The sequence below is a fragment of the Cnephaeus nilssonii genome (genome assembly GCF_951640355.1).
Source record: "Cnephaeus nilssonii genome assembly, chromosome: 10".
NCBI classification, from domain to species: domain Eukaryota; kingdom Metazoa; phylum Chordata; class Mammalia; order Chiroptera; family Vespertilionidae; genus Cnephaeus; species Cnephaeus nilssonii.
The window spans coordinates 49,459,695-49,483,756 of record NC_137081.1 but is presented as its reverse complement, the minus strand read 5'-3'; the positions used below and the strand labels follow the sequence as shown (position 1 = coordinate 49,483,756).

Sequence of the window (24,062 nt, the reverse complement as noted above, 5' to 3'; positions counted from 1 at the left end):
TCTCTGTCTTGCTCTCTATTCCCAAAGGCAATTGTTTGGAATACATCTTTTCAGAAATGTTTTAGGGTATATATGAACATTATATTAGAAATAGCATCATTGTGGCCATAGTTTAAGCCATATTTAGAGTGATAATGTACTCAGCCTTTCCTTGACCTTCTAATAGATTTATGATTCTGTCAAATTTTCTCATTCAAAATGGAAATAAGATGACCTTGTCAACCAATACGCAGCCCATGTTGGCAGCTGAACACTGAGTATCAACTCTGTTATTTTTCAATTACATTCTAGTTTAGATTATATGCAATCTCAGGGGTGAGACTGAAAAAGTATGGTAATAGAATGTTGTCTCTATTATATTATCTCAACCATGGTTTATCTGGTTTGTATATACAAAGTTAGAGGCAGTTTGAAATACTGAAGTTTCTTATTGGATCCTTTAGCATTTCACTAAATCAGAGAACAAGAAGGAAGTGCAGCAATCATATAAAGCACCCGCCTACAAATGCAGGGTCAGAATAGTCAGTAGACTTTTCTGCAGTTATACAGCTTATTAGTGGCGGGTGTAGATCAAAACAGTTCCGTTTTTTTGTCCAATTATACATTATTTTCTGGTTGAATTGATACTTTCAACTCTAAGATTCCAAGCTATAGTTTGCCTGTATTACTTTTTAAAATCTGCATTTTTTATTTTTTCCATCCTAAAGGAAAACTCCATAAATGTACTCTGCTTCCACAGCAGCTCTCACAACTATATGAAATACCAAGTTCCTCCCACAGTAGATGTTTGATTGCTGATGGTAAAGGTTTTTTTCTACAAATCCTATGAAATTGCGTTTCTTCTGAGCTAATTCCCTGTTGGCAAACTGGTATTGGCTCATTCTAATCCTACACTTGTCTCCTAGAGCTATTATTCCAAGAACTCCCCTTTGTTTCATTGCCAACATGGTTTATAAATTTAGCCCACAGATTAGATAAAATTCATTTATTCACAAATTAAAAGAATTTAACTTGCTTCAAAAGCTTTATTATCTAATATTTACCAAGCCCCAAAACTGTTTTTATAGGAAATGTAACCCTACTTGATATCAGTTTACTTAAGGTCTTCATGTATTTCCGGCTCCAGACACTGGGCAGAGTGGTTTTCTTTATATAAACAGTCCTCAGTGCTTACCTGGCAATGCTTGGTGTCTTTCTATGCAGGGGTCACAAGAAGGAAAACTTTCTAAGACCTCCTAAAAAGTTCCATAATACTTTTAGAGGATTTAAAAATTATTAAAGCTCTCCTCTCCAACAGTGGGACCTGGATGACGTTATTGGGTAGAGGTCATTTTGAATAGCAACTATAAGAATTAACTCAGCGGGCGTTGTCGGGGTAACGGCGAGCACGTGGGGTGGATGAAGATGAGGAAACGAAGGCACAGAGAGATTAAGTAACCTTTGCCCACAGTCGCATGACAAGGAAGTAGTGACGCTGATTCCATTCCTGGCACTCTGGCTTTGCAGTTCCTATTCTTAGCCAATTGGAGGTACATAATGGACCCTTAACTGGGAATTGCTGCTGACATTTTAATTTATCAACTTACCTTAAAAATTGGAAGATGATTGCTCGGCCGGTGTTGCTCAGTGGTTGAGCATCAACCTATGAACCAGGAGGTCACGGTTTGATTCCAGTTACACTTGAAAAATGGCGGAAGCCTTTTTCCATGCCCCAAAGAGGAAAATAAGAGTGTACGAGAATTATGAGTCTCCATTTCCTATCCCTTTTGGTCAGAAAGACTTCAAAATATTCCGTGCTGAAATTATAAACAACAATGTAATTGTGAGGAACGCAGAAGATATTGAGCAGCTGTATGGGGAAGGTTATTTTGGAGAAGGAATCCTGTCTAGAAGCCGTCCAAACTTCACCATTTCAGGTCCCAAGCTGGTTGCTAAATGGAAAGATATGAAGACAAATATGCCTATAATCACACCAAAGAAGTATCACCGTAGTGTAGAATGGGCCACAAAGCTCATGCGAGGACAGGGGAGGGATGGGAGTACACAGAATCCTTGAAGATTACACAAAACCACTTGAGCATCCTTGCATAGAACAGAATGAAGACATTCCATTGCATGATGAGCTGAACTCTGAAATGGTTTCCAAAATAGAAGCCACAGCGGATAGAAAGAAACTTCCTGTGATGAACGGGGACTTGGGAAAGTCAGATGATACGGAGGATCCAAGCAGGCCATCAGACTGCCTGCAGCACGGCTCTGGGCATGACCCACTCACTGTAAACGGCTTGGATAAACACTTATTAGAGGTCACTGTACCTCTGTCCCAAGTCCATTGTAGCCAAAACGATGTTCTCTCCCAGTGTGGTACTCAGGACAGCGGCCAACGAGTGGGTCTCCTCTGTGCCAGAGAGAGAGGACCTGATGATGAGTACCTGCTGGTGGGGGAAGTCGTGTGGGATGTGAGTGAGAAGGAAGATGCCCCAAGTGAGAAAGCCTTCTTCCTGGTCTATGCTCTGGTATGTCTAAGTATTTACTATGAAAAAGAGCCTTTAACAGTTGTGAAACTCTGGAAAGTTTTCACGATAGTTCAGCCCACATTCAGGACTACCAATATGGCATACCATGACTTCCAAAGCAAGGGCTGGGTGCCCAAAGTAGGATTTAAGTACGGAACAGATTTACTGCTGTATCGAAAAGGACCTCCATTTTACCATGCAAGTTACTCTGTCATTATTGAGTTAGTTGATAACCATTTTGAGGGCTCTCTTCATAGACCTTTCAGTTGGAAGTCACTGGCTACCTTGAGCAGAGTTTCAGTGAATGTCTTCAAGGAACTCATGCTGTGCTATCTGACTAAACCCTCTACCATGACTGACAAGGAAATGGAATCACCAGAATGCATGAAGAGAATTAAAGTTCAGGAAGTGATTCTGAGCTGCTGGGTTTCTTCACAAGAGAGGAGTGACCAAGATGAACTTTAACAATTTGACCTCAGAATTCTAACTTCGCCAAAAAATATTTATTGAGTCTCCTACAATCAGCCAAGCTCAGGGCGAGGTGAAGAGTCCTTTTATTGTAATTGGCCATTAATCAGAAAGTTTTAAAGGGCATGGTGCTCCCCAAGCCAGAGAACTATTAGTGTTTTAAAAAAGAAATTACACAGGGGAAGAAGAGAGCCCTGTGCCCGGATGTCAGCTTCTGTCCTCAGTGGGCACTGACCGTGACTGGCCCCAACTCCTCGCCTCCAGGCCCCACTCTGCATCCTCATCTGTTCAGTGAGGAGCGTGGATAGATGAGTCCAGCAACAGGGAACCTCTGTTTTACGCTAATCTAACCTCTGAATGGTAACAGTTACATGATGTGGCACTCGACAGTTCCCAAAGCAGCACTTTATGCACAGGCAACTCCTTACCCACATCCAATCTGTTCCCAAAAGAGTGCCGGAAAGCAGATCTGGGGGTTGCAGGATACCATGTTCCATTACTTTAAATGGAAAAAATTACATGCCTCTGCTTGTCCAAGAACTTCAACCAATTACTGAAGCACATAACAGTCCATTTCATATTTAACAAGGATTTTTGTAGCATAGAAAGCATTTAAAACATCAATTACCTAATTATTTGTCAGTGAACTAATTGGTAGGCATACTTGTGTAGATACACAATATTATGCAGTATTAGATAAAAATTGCACCTTGCTTCAGTTAACTTCTTTGAAATAAAAATAGGTGGTGAAATAATGTGTGAAGGAAGATACATAATGAGTGCAATTGACATTTAGTAAACAAAGCCTTTTTTTAATTGGTTAGATACCAATGAAGAGTTGCCTCAGGAGTGGCATTTGGAGGCAAGAGGAGGGAAGTGGACAGAGGGCATAGGGGTGGGGAGACTGAGCAAGAGGGAGCCAGTGTAGGAGTGAGGGAACAATGGTCTGAGACTCATCCACTGTCCAAATTTGAGACACTGGCGGACAGTCCCTCCTTTGCATTAAATGCTCCAGAAGTAGATGGTTAAGAACCATCTTTGGAAGCTGAGACAAAAAAACACAAACAAAAAACACAAGTGAACACTTGTTTGCATCCCCTCGATGCATGATCTTAGAGACCCTGACAGCCTAAGAGTCTGCCTATAGTTGTGTTTTAGAGGTTTGGCATTCAAATAATGGAGCTCCCCTGCCTCAGACCAATAACGACCATCAGTTTGAAAGAGCTTCTCAGTAAGTTCTTTGCTCTTCATTGGTGATGCTAGTAGTTCTTCCACATTTTTACTGTTCACTTTGCTTACTCCAGGCTCCTTAGCAAAATGAGAGACATTGCTTTGAATCATCACTTTCTCAAAACCTTTAATGCTGGCAAAAAATTTCAGGAAGCATTTCTTCCCTATTTCATTTATCATTTGTAGTGACACTTCTTTCCAAGTCTAATCAGTGCACCAGATGCCTTTATGGTAAAAATTCTTCCACGAATCCTTCATCCAAGTACAGTCCTCCTGTCAACATTCCACCTCAGATGCTTTGTCATCAGCTGATGTGCATTGAGGGTTGTGGAGACTCCTTGGTATAATGGCTACAATAAGGATGTAGAGAAGCCAAAACACCACACAGATATTTGTAACTGAAAGCTCCAGGAGAATGTCCAAAGCATCATCTTTAGTCAAAGAAGCCTGTATGGAGGATTTTCATTCTTTATATATAGATTTGAACACGTTGTAGCAGGCCATGCACTCCTCAGCATTACCTGAGGGCCCTGGGCATTCTGGAATGGTACACCAGCAAAGGTTTTAGTTTAAATCACCCTCACAGTTTCCAGGTAAAAGTATTAGCTACCCCTGGCCAGTTTAGTGAAATGGTTAGAGCATCAGCCCACAAACTGATGGGTCTCAGGTTTGATTCCTGGTCAAGAGTATGTACCTTGGTTGCAGGCTCGATCCCTGCCCTCACCCCCAGGTCGAGGTGCTTGCGGGAGGCAACCTATCAATGTGTCTCTCTTACATCAATGTTTCTCTCCTCCTCCTCTCTCCCCTCCACTCACTCTAAAAATCAATTTAAAAAAAAATATCCACAGGTGAGGATTAACAACAACAAATAAATAAATAAAAATAAAAGCAGTGAAAAAAGAAAAGAAAAAAAAAACCCAGAATGAACTTGGTAAACTATTGCTCTGTCAGGTACTCTCCTGGCATTTTGTTTCTCAGAACTACTCTAACGAGCCTGGGCATGAAGGAAGCTATATTTTATTATGGCCAAACAGAGACTTATCCGTCCAGGCCTGGCTATATTTTTGCACTATGTGCTAACAAGTGACCCAGGCCTAAAGAGAAATGAAGAATGATATATTGCAAATCCCTGTTTATCTTATCTCTGGCTTTTAAGTGTGAATGTTTTATTCACATATAATATCACAACTGACATGCTCTTGGCAACTGTAGACACCAAACTATTTACAGGCAATTATCCTAAATTAAGACTAACTTGACCCCAGTTGTTCTTGATCTTGTCCCTCCTGATTTTAATATTTCTGCTTTGTATCCTGGTTCTCTGTAACTGCTTGTGATGTCTTCCATTTTGGCAGTTAGTTTGAATTCACCTTTTTATTAATAAAAGTGTTACCATTCAGCTCTCCTTTTTCATATACTTCTGATTTTGAACCTTAAAAACTTAGGAGAGAAATTGCCTTTTTAAGTAGCAAAATTGGTTGGTTTAGTGGCTCCTTGAGAAGGGGTTTCGTGATTTCCTCAGAAACTACTCCGTCTCTGTCATCTCGGCTTCACCAGCACCAGTCATCCCCAACACATTCAAGATGCTCATAATCAGGCCCAGAATGATCTGGATGGAGGCTCACAAACCTCAACAATTTACTAAATATCCTTCAAGTTACGTATTTTCTAGTTTGTTGTACATTCAAGTAGTACATACATTACAGGGACATAACATGTTTACGGGTGTCATTTACATAAAGATTATAATCATTTTGGAATCAAGTTTATGAACCCAAATTTACAACTTCCATTTCCTGGAAAGTTATCTATTTTAGCATAAAGCAATATCAGTAAACACTGCAGAAAAAGACATGTAGGGATTCATAAACGTATAGAAGAGTTTATAGACAGTGGTGAAGTGCTCAGAAAAGTGAGGTCAGGTGAAAGGAGACTCCCAAGAGACCACGTGCACATGAAATGAATATGGCTCCAGAAGGAGGGACATAAAGCAGGATAATGAACCTGAGAGAGAAAATGCCCACACTGTCACTGTTCTTCCCATGGGCTTAATTTCTTCATAGGAATGGAAAGCACACGATATGAGAGGACCAAGAAAGTTTCTGTCCGTTCACATTATCCTTTTGTCTTTTCTTTCTGTTCTTTTCTTCTTGAAATAGATTACAGGTTTGTTTTGAAGGTAATTTCCCCCAAAATATGTTTGGAATAAGCATGAAAATTGAAGCATATAAAACTGGGGAGGGTAGAAACTTATACTTAATGATTGGGAATGAAACCAGGAAACAAAAGGTAGGTGTGTGTGGTGTGGGAATAAAACCCTCACTTATTCATCCATTCAACAACTATTTTATTGAGGTCCCACTTGTGCTAGACTTTGCCTAGAGCCCTTAGCATCCCTAGGTAAATATTCCAGGGAATATGTAGACTAAAAGGAAAGAAAACTCATATAAGCAACGTCTGTAATAGAGAGATGCACTGATTACAGTGATGGGAATGAGGAGAGATGAAATTTTCTTAAGTGGATCAGGGAAAGACAGTCTTATTAGAGGTCTCATGGTAGACATTAAAGGGGAATGTGAAGGTAGAGGAAAAAGAAATTACAGAATGTCTTATTGCCGAAACACCTGCAAAAGGAACTAAGTCATGGACAACTTATAACATCTTGAGTATTTTGGATTTCTGGAGAATCAGAGTAAGGTGTGACGTGAGAAAAGAGTAAAGTATTGTTGGGGCTAAGTAATAAAGGACCTTGTTAGTATACCAAAAATTGAGTAACGGGATGAATTGATAATTTTAAACAAGCTGGACATCATTTTCTTAGAATACTCTCTAATTGTATTATGGAACATAGGTTGGCAGATATGCAATTAGATCTTATTGGTAGATAAAATACTACTCTTAAGATGATATAACAATTTCAAAGTGAAAGGAGGTGGTGACTTTTAACTAGAGTAAAACTTTGAAGGTAGATATATGGAACCAAAACATAATTAGGAGTTAATATTGATAGGACTCTTACTTATTGGCCAAAAGTAGGAGGTTAAGGAGAGGCCATCCTCTCTAATAAAATGGTAATATGCAAATTAACCATCACTCCGCTACATAAACCACGCCCACCAGCCAAGCCATGCCCACCAGCCAATCAGGGCGAGTATGCAAATTAACCCCAATCCAAGATGGCTACAGCCACAGAGAGCAAGGTTTCCCAGGTAACAGAGCAAGCCAAGCTTTCCATAGCCGTTGCAGGCCTAAGCCTCCACTCAAGCTACAAAGTTTCAATTATAGAAAGTAAACAAATTCAAACAAATGGCGGCAGAATGGAGCTTGAGAGAGCAGGCCAGGGTTGCCGGCGGCAACAGGGGAAGCAAAGCTTTCCGCACACCCTGGCCTGGCCGGGCTCACCCGCTTAAGGCAACATAGTTTCAATTGTAGAAGGTGAATTAACTGCCACAGAAATGGCTGCCGCCCCAGGCTACAAAGTTTCAATTGTAGAAGGAAAATAAATTCCAGATACCAGGGCCTCCCCTTGGGTTGCCAGGGGGTGTGGCCGGCCTGCAAACCACCACAGGCCCCTCGCTCAGGCCGCCCCACACCCCAAGGGAACCCCCACCCTTATCTGTGATACCCTTCAGGGCAAACCAGCTGGCCCCCACCTGTGTACCAGGCCTCTATCCTATCTAATAAAAGAGTAATATACAGATTGATCATCACTGCAACACACAATATAGCTGCCCCCATGTGGTCAAAGATCCTGCCTCCATGTGGACACAAGATGGCCACTACAAGATGGCCACTACAAGATGGCCAGCAGGAGAGGGCAGTTGGGAGGCACCCGGCCTACAAGAGAGGGCAGTTGAGAGGGACCAGGCTTGCAAGGGAGGGCAGTTGGAGGTGATCAACCCTGCAGGAGAGGGCAGTTAGGGGTGACCAGGCTGGCAGAGGAGGGAAGTTGGGGGCAAACAGGCTGGCAGGGGAGCACTTAAGCATCAACCAGGCTGGCAGCGGAGTGGTTAGGGGGTGATCAGGCTGGCAGGCAGAAGCAGTTAGGGGCAATCAGGAAGGCAGGCAGGCAAGCAGTTGGGAGCCAGCAGTCCTGGATTGTGAGAGGGATGTCCGACTGCCCGTTTAGGCCCGATCCTAGTTTGATCGGGCCTAAACGGGCAGTCGGACATCCCTCCAGGAGTCCCAGATTGGAGAGGGTACAGGCTGGGCTGAAGGACAACCCCCAGCCGTGCACGAATTTCGTGCACCGGGCTTCTAGTCAAATATAATTGATAAGATTCTTGACTTGAAAGATTGGGTGGTTTGTGGTTTAATGACCTAAAATAGAAATAACAATAGTAGGGGTAGGTTTGGTAGAGAAGATGTTGTGTTCAATTTTGGATCTGTGTTAAGGTCACAATAGGATAAGTAAAGATCCCATAGATGCAGTTAATACTCAAAAGAGACATCTAAGCTAAAGATGAAGATTTGGTAGTTATCAGCATATAGATAGCTCTGATGGCCTAGGAGCAAAAGTGATTGTTAAGGAAGACAATGTGGAATAAGAAAAGAACTGTGTACTCTAGATCAACTACTGGGAAACAAAAGATGGGCCATTGGAAAATATTCTAGAGCTAATAATCATGTCAATCTGGAAGATGCCATTACACTTTATTTTATAGAGTTTTAATCTCCTTGCAGATAATTTTAAAAAGACCATGCACTTTTCATTTTTATATGTTCAATTGTAATGAATCTAGGACAGAAATAAATACAAATTAGAAGAAGACCTTACACTTGAATATGATATTGGTACAGGATAAGTTATGCCTCTCTGAGCTAAAAGGCTGAATTTGCTTACTTGTGAAACTTAGTCTGTCAATTGTTTTTGTCTTATTTTTTTCTACCTCTCACTTAGAAAAAATCAATGTGGATTTTAGGAAAAATGAAAGACAATTGATGCAAGGAAAGCAGAGACTAAAAGTTTTACTCCTTTCAACTTACTCTTCAAAACTCTGATAAGAAATAGTTATAAGAATAGATTCAAAATCTTGAAAGAAAAAAGAAAAACTCATAAGAGGAACAGTAGAATTTAAGTGTGTGTTTATATATGAGGGTCTCATAAGGAGTGCAAGTTGTACTCACACTAGGCATCAGATGTTTCTGTGGGGATTATGAGGCCATCAAGGGCCTGTTTCACATAGGATTGGAGAGGGTTGTGAGAAAGAAATCCCAAGTATAGAAGGAGTCAGACATACAGGCTTGGTGCAGTAATGGTGTCTCCATTTTGATATCATAGAAGATCATAGCACAAAGCTTATCATTCTTGATCCTTCAATTCTTCACCATGGAATTCTCTTTGTTTAATAAGGGAAGAAGACTGTGAATAATAGAAGGCCCCCCCCCCCCCAAACTTTAGACTGCACAGATTTAGAATGCATAAAAAGAGCAACCCAAATGTAAATGGCAAATGCTACATGATACCACTTATATTAGGAACCTAAAATAGTAAAACTCATAGAAGCAGAGTAGAATGGTAGTTGCCAGGGGCTGGGGAAGAGTGATATGGGATGTATTAGTCAAAGGATACAAAGTTTTACTTATGCAAGATGAATAAGTCCTAGAGAGCTACTGTACAGCATAGTGCCTATATTGATCATTAATACTTACAAATTTGTATTGTATACTTTAAAATATGCTACATGTTCTTATTACAATATAATAATAATAATAATAATAATAATAATAATAATGACAGGAGGAAACTTTTGGAGGTAGGTAATGGATATGTTTATGGCATAGAGTGTTGATGGTTTCATATTGGTATACTTATCTCCAAGTTCATCAAATTGTATACGTTACATATGTATAGCATTTTGTATGTCAATCAGACCTCAATAAAGTGTTTTTTAAAAAAGTAAAGAAAGAGGAATTGTCCTTAACCAAGATAACAGTGCAGGGTTTCTGCAGAGAAGCACTTTGGTGGGTAGCAACAAGCACTGCAGGATGGGCACCATTCATTACATCTACAGCCACCACTCTTCCTGTACTTGTAAAGTATTTTTTATTGGAACTATGCCCAAGCTGGGATTGGCCCAAATCAGGATTGGCCTCAATCGATCATATTCTTTGTTAGCAAGTAGTCTAATAATGTGGCTATGTGATCCAGTTCTAATCCATGTGATGTAAAGAGAATTATGAAAAAAAAATTCTCTTTAATAATATAAGGAGAAGTTCCTTTTTGTTTGAGTGCCTCCTGTCTTTCCTTACCACTTAGAATGTGGTATTATGAGGTGTTCTGGCAGCCATTCTGTAACCATGAGAAGCAATATTTTCAACACACTGAGTTGGGCAGAGCAGAAAAAAATAAATAAAATGGAAGAGAGCATTGAGCTAGTGCACCAATTCTGCAATAACTGACTTTCAAATTTCTTGTTATATCAGATATAACAATGCCTTTATTGTTACAGCCATTAGAGCCAAGTATTCTACTACTTTCCATCAAAGTATTGTTAACTGATACATCGTAGCAGAAATAAGCACCTTGAAGTGGCTTCATAGCCAGTCAGTAACATGGACAACAGATGTTTCAAGTAGGTGTTTCAGGAAGCAAAGCTAGGGTACAGGGGGACATAAAATGATGATGCTACATCGTAAAGTAGAGGACTCTATTTATAAAACCAATGAAGGCACCCCCTCTCCTGATACTTTTGCTTTGGTGTAGGGATTTTCAAAAGAGAGATTTGGAAGTCTACACAATAATCTGGGCATAACAACAGCAAAAGTCTATTGGCTGCTGTGATGTGATTTCTCTTATGACTGTTGAAACCTAGAGAAACAAAGATTATAAATTGAATGAATAAAAATGATAGTTAGATGTTAATGAAATTCAACTATAAGAAGAAAGTAACATGCTGATAGATGTAGTAAAATATCTGCCATATAGTAACAACCACTCCTTAAATGTCGGTTGGATCTAATTAAAGTTTAGGTTCTGTGTTTCTTGAAGAAATTTCCCCTAATAAATGGATCTTACCAAGAAAAATAAAGGTAACATAATTATCTCCACATATTAGCAATACAATCATTTCTTCCTTGTTCACTATCTGACTTCTGTCCTAGGAAGAGAATTGGAGACATGTATTTGAATGAACAGTAAGCTAATTGGAGACATGTATTTGAGTGAACAATAAACTAATTAGGAGGGAGGTATGGAAGTGGTCCTGAGAAGGGAAGGCAGTCCATAAAGGTACTCTATTGGGCCACCTGAGCTTAAGTCCATGAGAAAATCCTGGGAAATATGCAAAATACTTGCATCAAAATTATCCCATCCAAGGAGCCAGGAAGCCATTGGTTGCTAAGTGTTAGGGAGTAGGGAGAGGACTATTAATTCCTTGATATTTGTAGTTTCAGGATGAAAAAACAACACTCTGGCACAAATTAAGATCCTTACAGTTATCAATCAACTTGAAAGATCTGAGGGTTATGGGCAAGGCATGGTCAATCTTTGCTATCAATAGCTCTTAATTATATCCTGATCTATCTGCTCTTCATACTTTTTCTTATTTTTCTGGAAATATGTGATACATTTGGAAAGAGAAATTGTTGGGTGGAAAAGAGATGAGTAATAATGATCACATGCATTGGAAGATTGTTGACAAATGTTCCCATCTTACCTTCTTTTGTCTTCCTTCTTGGCAAATTAAAACTGCACCTAGTATGAGTCATACACCTGGGACAGAATCTCTGCTGCCCCCTGACAGACACAGGGTGTGGTTTACTGCTTTGTCATCTTCCTTTAGGCTTTCTTCTTCTGCTGGATACCCTATTTACCTTATTCCTGCATACCTAACATCTTCACACTGTTTTTTGGTTTCCATAAAGTCATTTCTGCCAATCTGAGCATCTTAAACATTCCCAGTGTTCTAAAAGTGTGTTGTTTCATGCTTTCTTCCCTCTTCTCCATTCTCCTCTTCTATCGGTGTCCTCAGCTAAGTAACAGTGGTACTAAAGTGCACATAGAGAAGCACCTTACTCTAAACATCTGCAACTCCAAGCAATTCCCCTCTCAGATTGTATGAGAACAGTGTGATGAGCCAAGGGAGGAGATAATTAGAGGAACAGACGTTGTTCCAGCATCTCTCACAACATCCTATGAAGCCATAACTCACACACTCAAATCTGATTCTGTTTGGTCCCATATCCGACTCTTTGAAAATTACCAAGGCTAGCATTTTAGAGAGTAAATAGCAGGCAGTGGAATAAATAAAGATCATTTTAGCTAATTTATGTTTTTGTAAAATATTAGTATATTTCAGTAATACACTCTGATGAAAATAGGCTTTTAACATGTTAATTGTTCATTAAAAAATCGTTTCTGTGTCTCAGTTTGCCTGATAGCCCTTAGAAGGAGTAACAGTTTGTTTGAGTCTGACCTACTCAGTATAGTGTGCATGATGTTCAGTAATTTGACCCTTTTCCATTCTCTTATGAAAAGAGTAAAAGAAACGTTAATAGTTTTTTTTGTTTGTTTGTTTGTTTTCAATTTGCATTTCTCTCAGTGAGGAAGGGCAACTGGAAATACTTTGATTCGGTTTCTCTGACCCCTGCCATCTTCCTGTTCACCTCTTGTTTCTCCTCCAGAGAGAGGATATCATATCTTTTTATCTGGAATATTTCTCTATCAATTTTTCTTTTAAGAATGCATTAAAAAGAGATGAAAAGGTAGAGAACAGGGGATTTTTTTAGGGCAGTGAAAATATTACTGTAATGGTGGATGTTTATTTTTATACATTTGTCAAAACCTATAGATAGTACAATACAATGAGTGACCAATAATGTAAACCATGGACATTAATTAACAATAGTCCATTAATATTGACTCATCAATTACAATACATGTACTACACTAACACCAGATGCTAAAAACGGGGAAATTGGAGAAGCTAAATAATTATTCCACCACATTGCCGCTACGTTTAGAGTTCTGTGGAGAAAAAGAAATGGCCACTCAAGGGGAAGTTCAAAAGGAAGCTACATTTTAAAAATAAGGAGCTTTTCTTGTAGCACTACTTCTCAGTGTAATTCCTTATTGTATATCACTAAGATGCCAGCAATACTGTCTGATCCTTTAGAGGTCAAACAACATAAAATGTATAAGTTATTCATTGCAATAATTCACATTACCTTGTAGAGAAAGACAGCATAAGCCCAGTGTCTTTCTGTACGCTAAGGGGAAAATTTTACTCTTCTTACTTTATTTTATTACTATTATTTTTCTCTTTGAAGCAATCCATTTCTTTCAACATTACCCTTGAGAAATAATTTGCAGAATCGAACGCACTATGGAATTTTATGCTAGTTGATAATGGTACAGTGTTAGCTAGGAGCCTTCCCTAGAGGCAGGCTGCCTGCATTTAAAGAACAGCCTGCCAGTCACCATCACTTTCATATCCTCTGAAAGCTTTAGTGTCTTTATCTGAAAAATGGAGGAAATAATAGAACATATCATAAAAGTCTGGCATTTGCTGGATTAAGTGAGATATGTTGAGCAAAGTTTCAGACACACCAGAGGCATAACATATATTTAGGTAATGTAATTATTACATTATCATAATGGCACATAACATTTGGCTACTCATGCTTGAATGACATAACAGAACTATTTCCTGTGATAATGTGCTGATTAAAGGCATTCATCTCAGTGCTACAAATACTAAGCAGTAAATAACAACTGTCATTGTCTCCCAAGAAGTTCAGATGAAATGTTAGTGACAATGAAACAGTGCAATCATAAACTGAGGGTTTATTGTGATCATCCACATGCTTCTTTGCAAGGTCCAGTTTGTACAATTGTAACCTGGCATTATTTGAACTGTGAAAAGTGTGATACATCGTAGGATACCTGCCCACTTATTAGAAACTTGCTGCATAATTATTCAATTTTTTATGTAACAAACATATTGAGGACTTACAGTATGCCAAGCACTTTTCTACAAGCTGAAATACAGCAACAGCAAGATGTACACAGTTCTGCTCTCATGAAATGTGTAGTACAGTGAGAAAGGAGACAATGACAAGCAATAAATTACTACTGTGATGAGGCATTGAAGAAGTACAGAGTTATAAGAGGATACATAATGAGGGATTGCAACCTGGTATGTGAGGGTGATGTGGTTAGGAAAAATTTGCCCCACAAAATGTGTCTTGGAAACCTCATTAAATCACGTGTAAGATAACACTTCTTGAATTTGGCACTTATTAGCATTGTGATTTTCACTAAGTTACTTAAATACTCTAGACTTTAATTTCTTTTTTATATAAGACAGAGATAATAACACTTATCTTAAAGGGATAACTTGATGATTCTGAAAAAAAGTAAAGTTTGGCCAGTATTAATTATTAAGTGTCTTGTTATCTGTCAAAAGGGTAACTGTTGCCTACTCTTGGAATCAGAGAAATATTTAAATTTTAAACTATTATAGGTTATGATAATTTATCTAAATTTTATATAAGTAAGTATTTATTAGATGGTTGTAATTTATACTTTTCAGAATGACTAGAGTAAGGTGCACCATTTGTGTGTATGTATGTATGTGTGTGTGTGTGTGCATTCACATGGCTTCTGCTTCACTTAGTGTAGAAAAGAATTCTAAATGGGCCCTGGCCAGTGTTGCTCAGTGATTAGAGCACTGGCCCAAGGACTGAAGAGCTGTGGTTTTGATTCCTGGTCAAAGGCATGTACGTGGGTTGCAGGTTCGATCCCAGTCCTGGTCAGTGCATGTGTGGGAGGCAACCAACTGATTGTTTCTCTCTGTGTCTCTCCCCCTCTCCCCTGACTCCCTCTTTCTCTTCCACTCTCTCTAGAAATCAATGGAAAAATATCCTCTGATGAGGATTAACAAAAACAAACCAAACCAAAGAATTCAAAATGGAATCTTACACAAGATACAAATTATATTTTAACTAAAAACATGATGCTGTTAAGGATTTTCTAGGAGGGCTGAATGATTAACATCATTTTATATTGTTGACATGTTATTTATAAATCTTTTTAAAAAGCTTACTGCAAAATTATATACAGAAAAGACTTATCACAATACTGTCAAACTTCAATTTGTTTAAATAGTGTACTTGAGGACCATTAGCCATTTCTTTGGAAGCTAGACACAATGAAATCACTAGATGAGCTTTAAATAGTCTCATCACCAGCCTGTCTAGACAGCTTATCTTGTAATTATTTGAATCTACCACAATAACTTTATTTACTGCTTTATGTAATTAATTAGGTCATTTGAGCACATATATGAATGAGTCCAATTAAGATGGAATAAATTGCCATTTAAACATGTGCTAAATCTTAATTTAATTTCTAGCAGAAATTATTAGTATCAATATCTATCATGGCAACCATTTATAAATTACTTCACACTTGTTACTTTATTTAGTGATCTTAACAACTTGATGGGGTAATTCCTTTTATCTCCATTGACCTGATGTGAAAATGGGCAATCATTCAGGTAAAAGGACTTTTCTAAGAAAATGGGATGTTATCAAGTATCAGAGTCAAGATTCAAAATCAGGTCCAGCTGGCATGACTCAGTGGTTGAGCATAGACCTATGAACCAAGAGGTCATGGTTTGATTCCTGGTCAGGGCACATGCCTGGGTTGCAGGCTTGATCCTCAGTGGGGGTCATGCCGGAGGCAGCCAGTCAATGTCTCTCTTCCATCATTGATGTTTCTATCTCTTTTTTCCTCTCCCTTCCTCTTTCTGAAATCAATATATATATATATATATATATATATATATATATATATATATATATATATATATATTCAAAATCCAATCTTCTGTTTCCGTGGTTAGTGCTCCATCCAATATAACAGATCTGACTGGTGGATGAAAACAAGGTGATTTCTTGACAAATTCATAAAAAAAGAGAAATGAGAAAATCTTGGCTGCTATGGGGTTGAGATAGTTGCCATGTCTTACATTTTAGACTAACAAAATATTTTTTAAAATTTAGGATGGTTTTAACAAAAAGTCTACACAAAATAAAAGTGTTTGAACATCTGCTGTAGAGAATGGTTGTATTAGACAGGGAATAATTATGCCGAAGGATGTGTGAAGTGTACTACAATTATCACCTGCAGAGCTACGAGCTGCCTTCACTTTGCTCCATTTGCAACCTCTACATCATAACCTTCCTTTCACCGGCATACATCTTTAAGATAGATTCTCAGATAGTGAAAGTAGCAGGTACTTTGCTGTGTCCCAGGATTTATGATTCACAGAAGTCAGCACATGTGCCAAAGTGATGGTAGAGTAGAATATATCAAACAATGATTAAAGTGGTTGTAAAAAATGATCATGGAAACTGTTGAGAGGAAAGGTCTGGTTAAGAACCTCACCAAAATTTAGATGCAGCTTCTTTGGTGGGGATATGGGAATATGTGTGAAAATTGGAAATTATTCGATCAATGGACAATAACAAAAAAATATCTAGCATCTTTTTATTTCAGTTTAAAACCTTGAATAGTTCATTGACATGTATCCTTCTTAGCTTCCTGCAGGGTTAGAGTATTTACACCCTTCTTCTCAGTATCGTTTGCCAACTAACCATTTCAAAATTACAGCTAAATTAGAGACACTGCCTGTTATTTGCTATATACTGGAACTCAGATCTCCCCTTGGAGAGCTCTGAACTTATTCAATGAGGCATAGCACTTAATTTCATTTGCAGAGTTTCTGCTATCCAACTTTCCACAAATTAAATGAGAGCGTTCATTGCTTCTCCTGTAGGCTAATGGAACTTATAATGTTTGTCCACATTTAATGTCCTAATATCTCAGTTTCATGGTTTAATGTTTAATAACAAATCAGTAATAAAATTGAATGTACTATAAAAAAATCCTTCAGCTTATTATTTTCCTATAGCTCTAAGGAACTTTAGACTTTAGACTTCTTCTAGGTCAGAATTGCAAACATTTACGGTGCCAGGCAGACTGTAAATGTGTGAGAGAACAGAGTATGTTGGGTATGATAACCTAAAGAAAAATATTTCCCTTTTTAAGCATAGAATTCACATTGGGAACAAATATACAAGGAACACAAACATATCAAGTGTCTGTGGATAGAATTTGCCCTAAACCTTCACCAGTTTTTCAACCCAAGATTGCCTATCTCTCCCATTTTAAAAGTTAGAAAATAGCCAATGGGTACATCAACTTAAATAAATAATTACCAAATTGATTCATGATTCCTAGTACAGTGCCTGAAAAACTATACCAACAATCTCTGTACTTGAGAGGAATTGCCCTATTCATAATTTTGACCTGAAAGAGGAAGAGAACATGCAAGTTAGAGGAAGAGAAAGACTGGCATTGGATTAAGATAAAGAAACAAATAGCAGGAATCAGAATGTGTAGTATATTAACAAACTAACCAGAAAGCAAATACATTTAGAAGGTTGAGAAGGATAGCAGTTGTGGTTTAGATGATTCAACTAATTAAAGTAGAAGCATCAACCATAAAAAGAGACCACACAAGCTAGTAGGAACATTAGACGGACTGACAATTAGGGTCTTTGTTTTTCTCTATCTTGGTTTTAAGCCTAGTGTTAGGTTTAATAGCGGCATTTTCAAGCCACCAAACTACAAATGAAACTAGCAAACAGTATATGTCTATATTCTGCATGTGGTTTCAGTAATTATGAATTTAGGATTTGGAGAAGAATCACAGGAAGCTCATATCAATTATTATAAACCGTGAAGATTGCTTGGGGATACATTGGCAATCACATAATTTATATCAATTTTCTATTTCCTAGGAAGAAAGAGAGGTTGCAAACCCAAGCATGCTAGCTCATGTAAGCAAGATTTGAAAAAAAAAGGAGCAGTGATCCTTGGAATCAATATATATTTATAGTCACACAGTTTTATACATGTTAGCTCTTCTGTTGTGAAGTTGTATCAATTTCTGGTATTTTCTTTGCTGCTCTAGAAGTAATTCACTCTTTTGGCCAGTGTAGTGCTTCAGCAACTAAAAATGTGTCAAACATTTTGGACAGGTGACATTTGGCTGGAGTTTTCAATTTTTTTTTTTTAATTCTAGGAGATGTCCTGAATAATGTGTTTTTAGTTGTCGTATAAAAATAATTTTATTTACTAAAAAAGGAAGTGAAATGCTTCAATATGATGTTGTAAAAAGAAGACTTCTGGGGGAAGTTTCATTATGCTCAAGTTTTCAACTTTGTGATTTTTAAATCTAGAAGATATTCTGAAAAAAAAATGTGTTTCTAGTTGTCCTGTAAAAAATAATTTCATTGACTGAAAAAAGTAGGCAGGAAAAAGTCTTCAATTCTGACATTATAAAAAAGAATCTTTCTGAAGGCAGACTAATTATGTATGAATGGAGAGATGTATTTAAAATTGGGAACTCTTGTTTTTTTTCAGTGTAAAATTGAAAAATATGAATGAAGGTGGTTTCTTTGGAAGCTAGATGGAGGGGATCAGAAGAGCAGGTGTAGTTTAATGATTCAGCTAATTGAAAAAGAAATGTTTCAGGTAAAGAAAACAGTTCAGATTGAAGGAATTAGATGGAGCTGAAATTGTAAATTATATTGTCAGCATCTCCTTTAGAAGTTGTTCATTAAGTGGGAAAGAGGCAAGTAGATCTGACTCAGAAGTAAACGGCCAGGGAGCTGACCCAAAGTGCAAAGATTTCAAGAGCATCCCAAGGCACTTGAAACTGAAAACTGAATAATGGGGGTTGGGGGGGTGGGGGGAGGGGTAGAGGGAAGCAACTTTAATGTATTCGTTATCTATCTTTTAATATTTGAATATAATCAGAAAACTGTTTTTTAAAAGTGTTGAAAGTGACCTCAAGCAATGCAAAACTGGGAGAAAATTATGACTATAGAGAAATTCTGATATGAGTTACGTCATTTGAAATCTGGCTTACGAGCGGTTTTGATTTCTGGTAAACTTGCATGCCCAAGCTGATTTTCAAGGGCAACTCTTTTCTGTTAATATGATGAATCAATTCCTTAATCTGACAATCCAAGTTCTCTCTCTTGCTCTTTAATTGAACAAAATTACATGATGAGGTAGCACACTGAAAAATGTCTTATCCAGTCTCACACACGCCCAAAGCACTTTTCCACACATCTTCTCTTTGCACATTTTTCTTAGTGAAAGTATTATTTTCACTTCTGTGAAATAATCACATTCTTAATTATGAAATTAGTTATCAATGAATTTCAACTTTCTACAACATATACTTTTAAATGTTATATTTAAGTCAATTGTCTTCTTTAGTTATTAACATAAATGCAAAAAAAAAGCCCCAAGAAAATGCATTTGTAGGGGAAAGTGGGCATATTTGTTTGTTCTGACATACCATAGTCCATTATAAAAATGCCAGATGAAATAGGGTCAGAGACTTGACACAAGTAAGTGAAATACTCACCAAAAGATTGTTTTATATTTGTATTTTAAATTTATTATAAATGTATGTATAAATTTACAGTAAATCATAAGCTCCTTGAAATCAGATTTTGTGCCTTGTCTTTCATAGCAAACCTGTTTCTACACAGTGCCTAGTAACTTCCTAAATGAAATAATAATTGTATTTTATAGGAAAAAATAAATTTTGGATCAGTACATGTATGACTTTATAAATGACAAATTTCCAGATTCTATTATCTTAATTAGACATGAAAATGTATAGACACGGTGCATAAAGTAATTGACTGGCTTTTCTAGGGCATTTCCTAAAATTTCATTATAGTTCAAGTGACAGATACATCATACTTGGTAGAGAAAATCGCCTTAATTTTGTTTAACCCCTGAGGAAAGGGTAAGATAAAAAATGAATATTCTTGGCCTCTTCAGTGCCCCTCATAATAATTTGAAATACCATATTCATAATTCAAGCACATACTTCCTTGATTGATAACTGCTTATAATGATGGTGCTTGCTTTATGTTCTGAGAGACTTGGTTTCTTCCACATTTAATGGGACACTTTTTTTCTCTATGAAAGTAATCAGCATAATTAAAACGCCAACAAGTAGGTGATCTGGGGCTACAGAAAACCGTAGGACTCTAGCATTCTGCAATATGACATACAAATATACAACTAAGACATACCGATTTACATAGTTAATGGGAATACTTGGATATACATGAAGTAATAAACAAAAGACCCATAAAAGAAGAAATCAGGTATAGCAAATATGGCTCCTTCATCAAGGTAGTTTTTCTATTTTAAAATTCAGGTAGAAACAACTCCTCCCATAATACTGGAATGGAATCTAAGATGTGTTACTTGATTTTCAATAGTACATCAATAGTCTTCAAAATACTTGAAGCAGGAAATATGGTTAGGAGGTAATAAAAACCTACTTAACTCAGCTCAAGATGAAGAGAGTTATTGTAAAAAATGCATATTTTAAAAATTAGAAGGAAAACAGAAGAACTAAATTTCAGTAAAGCTGGAAAACATGAAGCTCCAGGGAACTCAGCTGTAGGAGTTCATAGACCTTTACACTAATGATCTGCCATTACTTCAGCTAGCAACTTATTAGATTTCCACATATCTTAGTTCAAATTCTCAAAAGGGAATCTGATTAATTCAGATTAGTTTATGGAGTTGTTCCTCTGGAGTTGCTACTCTTGGCTCAATCAGCCATGTCAGGGGAATGACATTACTAATTAAGGATAAACAAGAGGAAACAAGATCTTTCTGTAATAGAGATATTTGCAATGCCTATAAAATGTATTTATATGTAAATGCATAATAGAAAACAGACTATATGGATATTAATAAAATGCGAGCATCTTATTTTAGAAAAGTGTATTTATGGACAAATTATTGACAGTTCTTGTGCCTATGTATTCAACATCAATGCATGGCACACAAGCTGCACAATTGCTTAAGTCAAAACCCAGGTGTCCTTCCTCACTGGCCCCCTTAATTTGCACCATACAGTCAATGTCCAGATAGATCCTAGCTCTTCTACATCCTGAATAACATATTATAATGAAATAATTGATCCATGAGTGAACTTTCCCACTATATTTTATATTATATAATCAATTTTTATATTTCTATCTCTAGTAACTAGCAAAAGACTTGATACCAGTAGCCCTGACCAATACATTTATTGTCACCTTGTGGTACCCAAGAGCAGTGGACTCAGCCAACTTACGCCCACAGAAACTGGGAGATCATAAATGTGTGTTGTTTAAAATTGGTAAGTTTGTAGTTATATTGTTATGCAGCAATAGATAATATATTCAGCTTTTTTCTGCATTAAATTTTAAAAAGTAAGTAATGACAGACTCTCGTGTTAAATTCTGAATCTGTGGTTTTATTTTCTACAAAAATAACAATTCAGTATTAACTTGTCATGTAACTCAAAATGGTAGGATGAATCATCAAGATGAAGACCAGATGTGGGTAAATTATTGGTATTCAACTTTAGGTTCCTCCTTTTTGCCTCTTCTCCACTCTCTGGGACTGACATTTATTTATCGGCCATGGTCCCAAAAGAGTTAAAATCAAAAGTAGTTGTTTTAGTTAGGAATGATCACTGAATCTTTGTTCAGCTTCTCTGCCATTCCTCTTTCCTATAAGATGTCCTGCAAATAGAAGGTGCCTTGTTTTTGTCTCAAGTTTAGATCAACCTTACATAAGTATTTCTCCGTTCCAAAAGCAAAAGGAACATTCTACTCCTATTCAGAAAATAGTAGATAGTTATGGTTCTCAGTCTGTAAAAGTTTTTAACCAAGATGAATCCAAATTATCATTTCCTCTTGCTGGTTCCAAGGAACATGATATGCTGAGACATTTAAGAAGTCCTAAGACCTGAGAGAAACCTATTCTAACCAATTGGCTTAATGGCAGATGTAGGAAAATAATTACCACTCAAAGACATTACAAACTATATAAAAGATGTTGAAATAAAATTAGAGGACTGGCACTTTATATTTGTGTAAGAAGCCCTCCTGATCATTCATTACTGCTATATCTGAGTATGAGTTTCTAAAGTGATGTGTTGGCCTCTCCTCCTATCAGGAGACAATAATCTTCTAAATGGATGAGTTCCTCCTCTTTCTCTGCTCCTGGACTTAACTAATTCCATATTTGTATCAGGTTTCTGCATGATTCTAGAATTCCTGCTTCTAGAAGTTTCTGGAACCCCTTAGATTGCCCTAGAACAGTGGTCAGCAAACTGCGGCTCGCGAGCCACATGCGGCTCTTTGGCCCCTTGAGTGTGGCTCTTCCACAAAATGCCACGGCCTGGGCAAGTCTATTTTGAAGAAGTGGCATTAGAAGAAGTTTCAGTTTAAAAAATTTGGCTCTCAAAAGAAATTTCAATCATTGTACTGTTGATATTTGGCTCCGTTGACTAATGAGTTTGCCGACCACTGCCCTAGAATAAGATAACCATTGTGATATCATCGCCAAATGCCTTGAGCTTTATGATAGACTGTCTCTAAAAATAAAGGACATAGAACACCAGGAGAATATTTAGCTGTTAATAACATATTTGAGAAATGGAAAATTGATAAAAATGAAATAATTATATATTCAGAGTAAACCTAGACTGTACAAGACAGGAAGGCAGAGACATACTTTATATTAGGAACCCTAGTCTAGCAAGAGATATTGAGTAGACACTAAAGTTTCTATATGTGTACCTATAAACAATTCTGTTTTTACATGTTAGAGAATTACTATTTTGGAGATAAAAAATATGTTCCCTTGAAAAGAACTCTTGGTACTATGATTCGTAAAACCACACTATATATAATCTTATTGAATCTTGAAATATATTCAGATGTCTTAGTATCTCAAAAAATGATTATTTAGGATGGGACTTGCAAACAAACAAAGCATAAAATACTTGATTGCAAGCATTGATTTTATTCTAAAGAGGTAAGAAAAAATTTTTTTCCTGAATAGTTTACTGCAGTGTATATTCCCAGTTACAACAACAGAACAGTGCTGAAAATATTTATATGTAACTAATAATACTAAGAATTACATACTTGTAAACCAATAATTATTTCTTTTTAGATAATGTCAAGTTCATAAAAGAAATAACCTTTGTATTTATGATAGAACATAGATAAGAAACAAGAGTCTTAGTACCTAAGGCTAGATGTTGGAAAAAATATTTAGTAATTTTAATGTTTGTCAATTATTTTTTTCTAAAAGTGTGGAGTTGTCTTTTTAAAGATTTAAAGAGGAAAATTAAGAATTTTGAGATGTGAGAAAATCTTAGATAATTTTTTTCACAACATTTTTGTATGTGTACTAACTTAGCAATAATATAGCATTCCAGAATACCAGATATCTTCCTTAAAATGCCCCTGGGTCAAGATAAAGGATCATATGGTTCTAAGTGATAATACTAACTGGAAATGGAATGTATGCAAGCCTTGTCATGATAGTGCATAGCAAATATATTAAGGTTGTAAGGGAACATTATTTTTATAAAAAGAAAGTGACTCTAAGCTTATTCAAGTGAGGAAGATAAATAATATATAAGAACAGGATTTTGTAAAGTTAAAATTTAATTGAATATGAAACCATGTCAATTTTAATATTTTTTGAAACTGAACATAGAAGACAGAATTGCTTTGCCCAGCCTGTAGCCATGCATATGAATTTACACATATAACCATGCATTTAACCATGGAAGATAACCAGATGGTGGAAAATGAAAAAGTATACAAGGATTTGGAAATTAAATTGCTGAAAATTCCCCCCATATCTCATAAAGTAGACTGATAGTGCTGATTTCCACTGCTCTCTACCACTATCTAAATATCAACACCTACAAAAGACACTGT

General features: G+C 37.0%; 1 protein-coding gene across 1 annotated transcript; it reads left to right on the top strand.

The window, feature by feature from the left end:
- Window positions 1–1,687: 1,687 nt before the first annotated feature.
- LOC307106663 (tRNA-splicing endonuclease subunit Sen2-like) lies at window positions 1,688–2,981 on the top strand (the record flags this gene model as incomplete). Its single annotated transcript, XM_079783284.1, is given in 2 exon segments — window positions 1,688–2,043; window positions 2,045–2,981. Coding segments are annotated over 2 exon segments (1,293 nt in total).
- Between the last annotated feature and the right edge of the window lie 21,081 nt (window positions 2,982–24,062).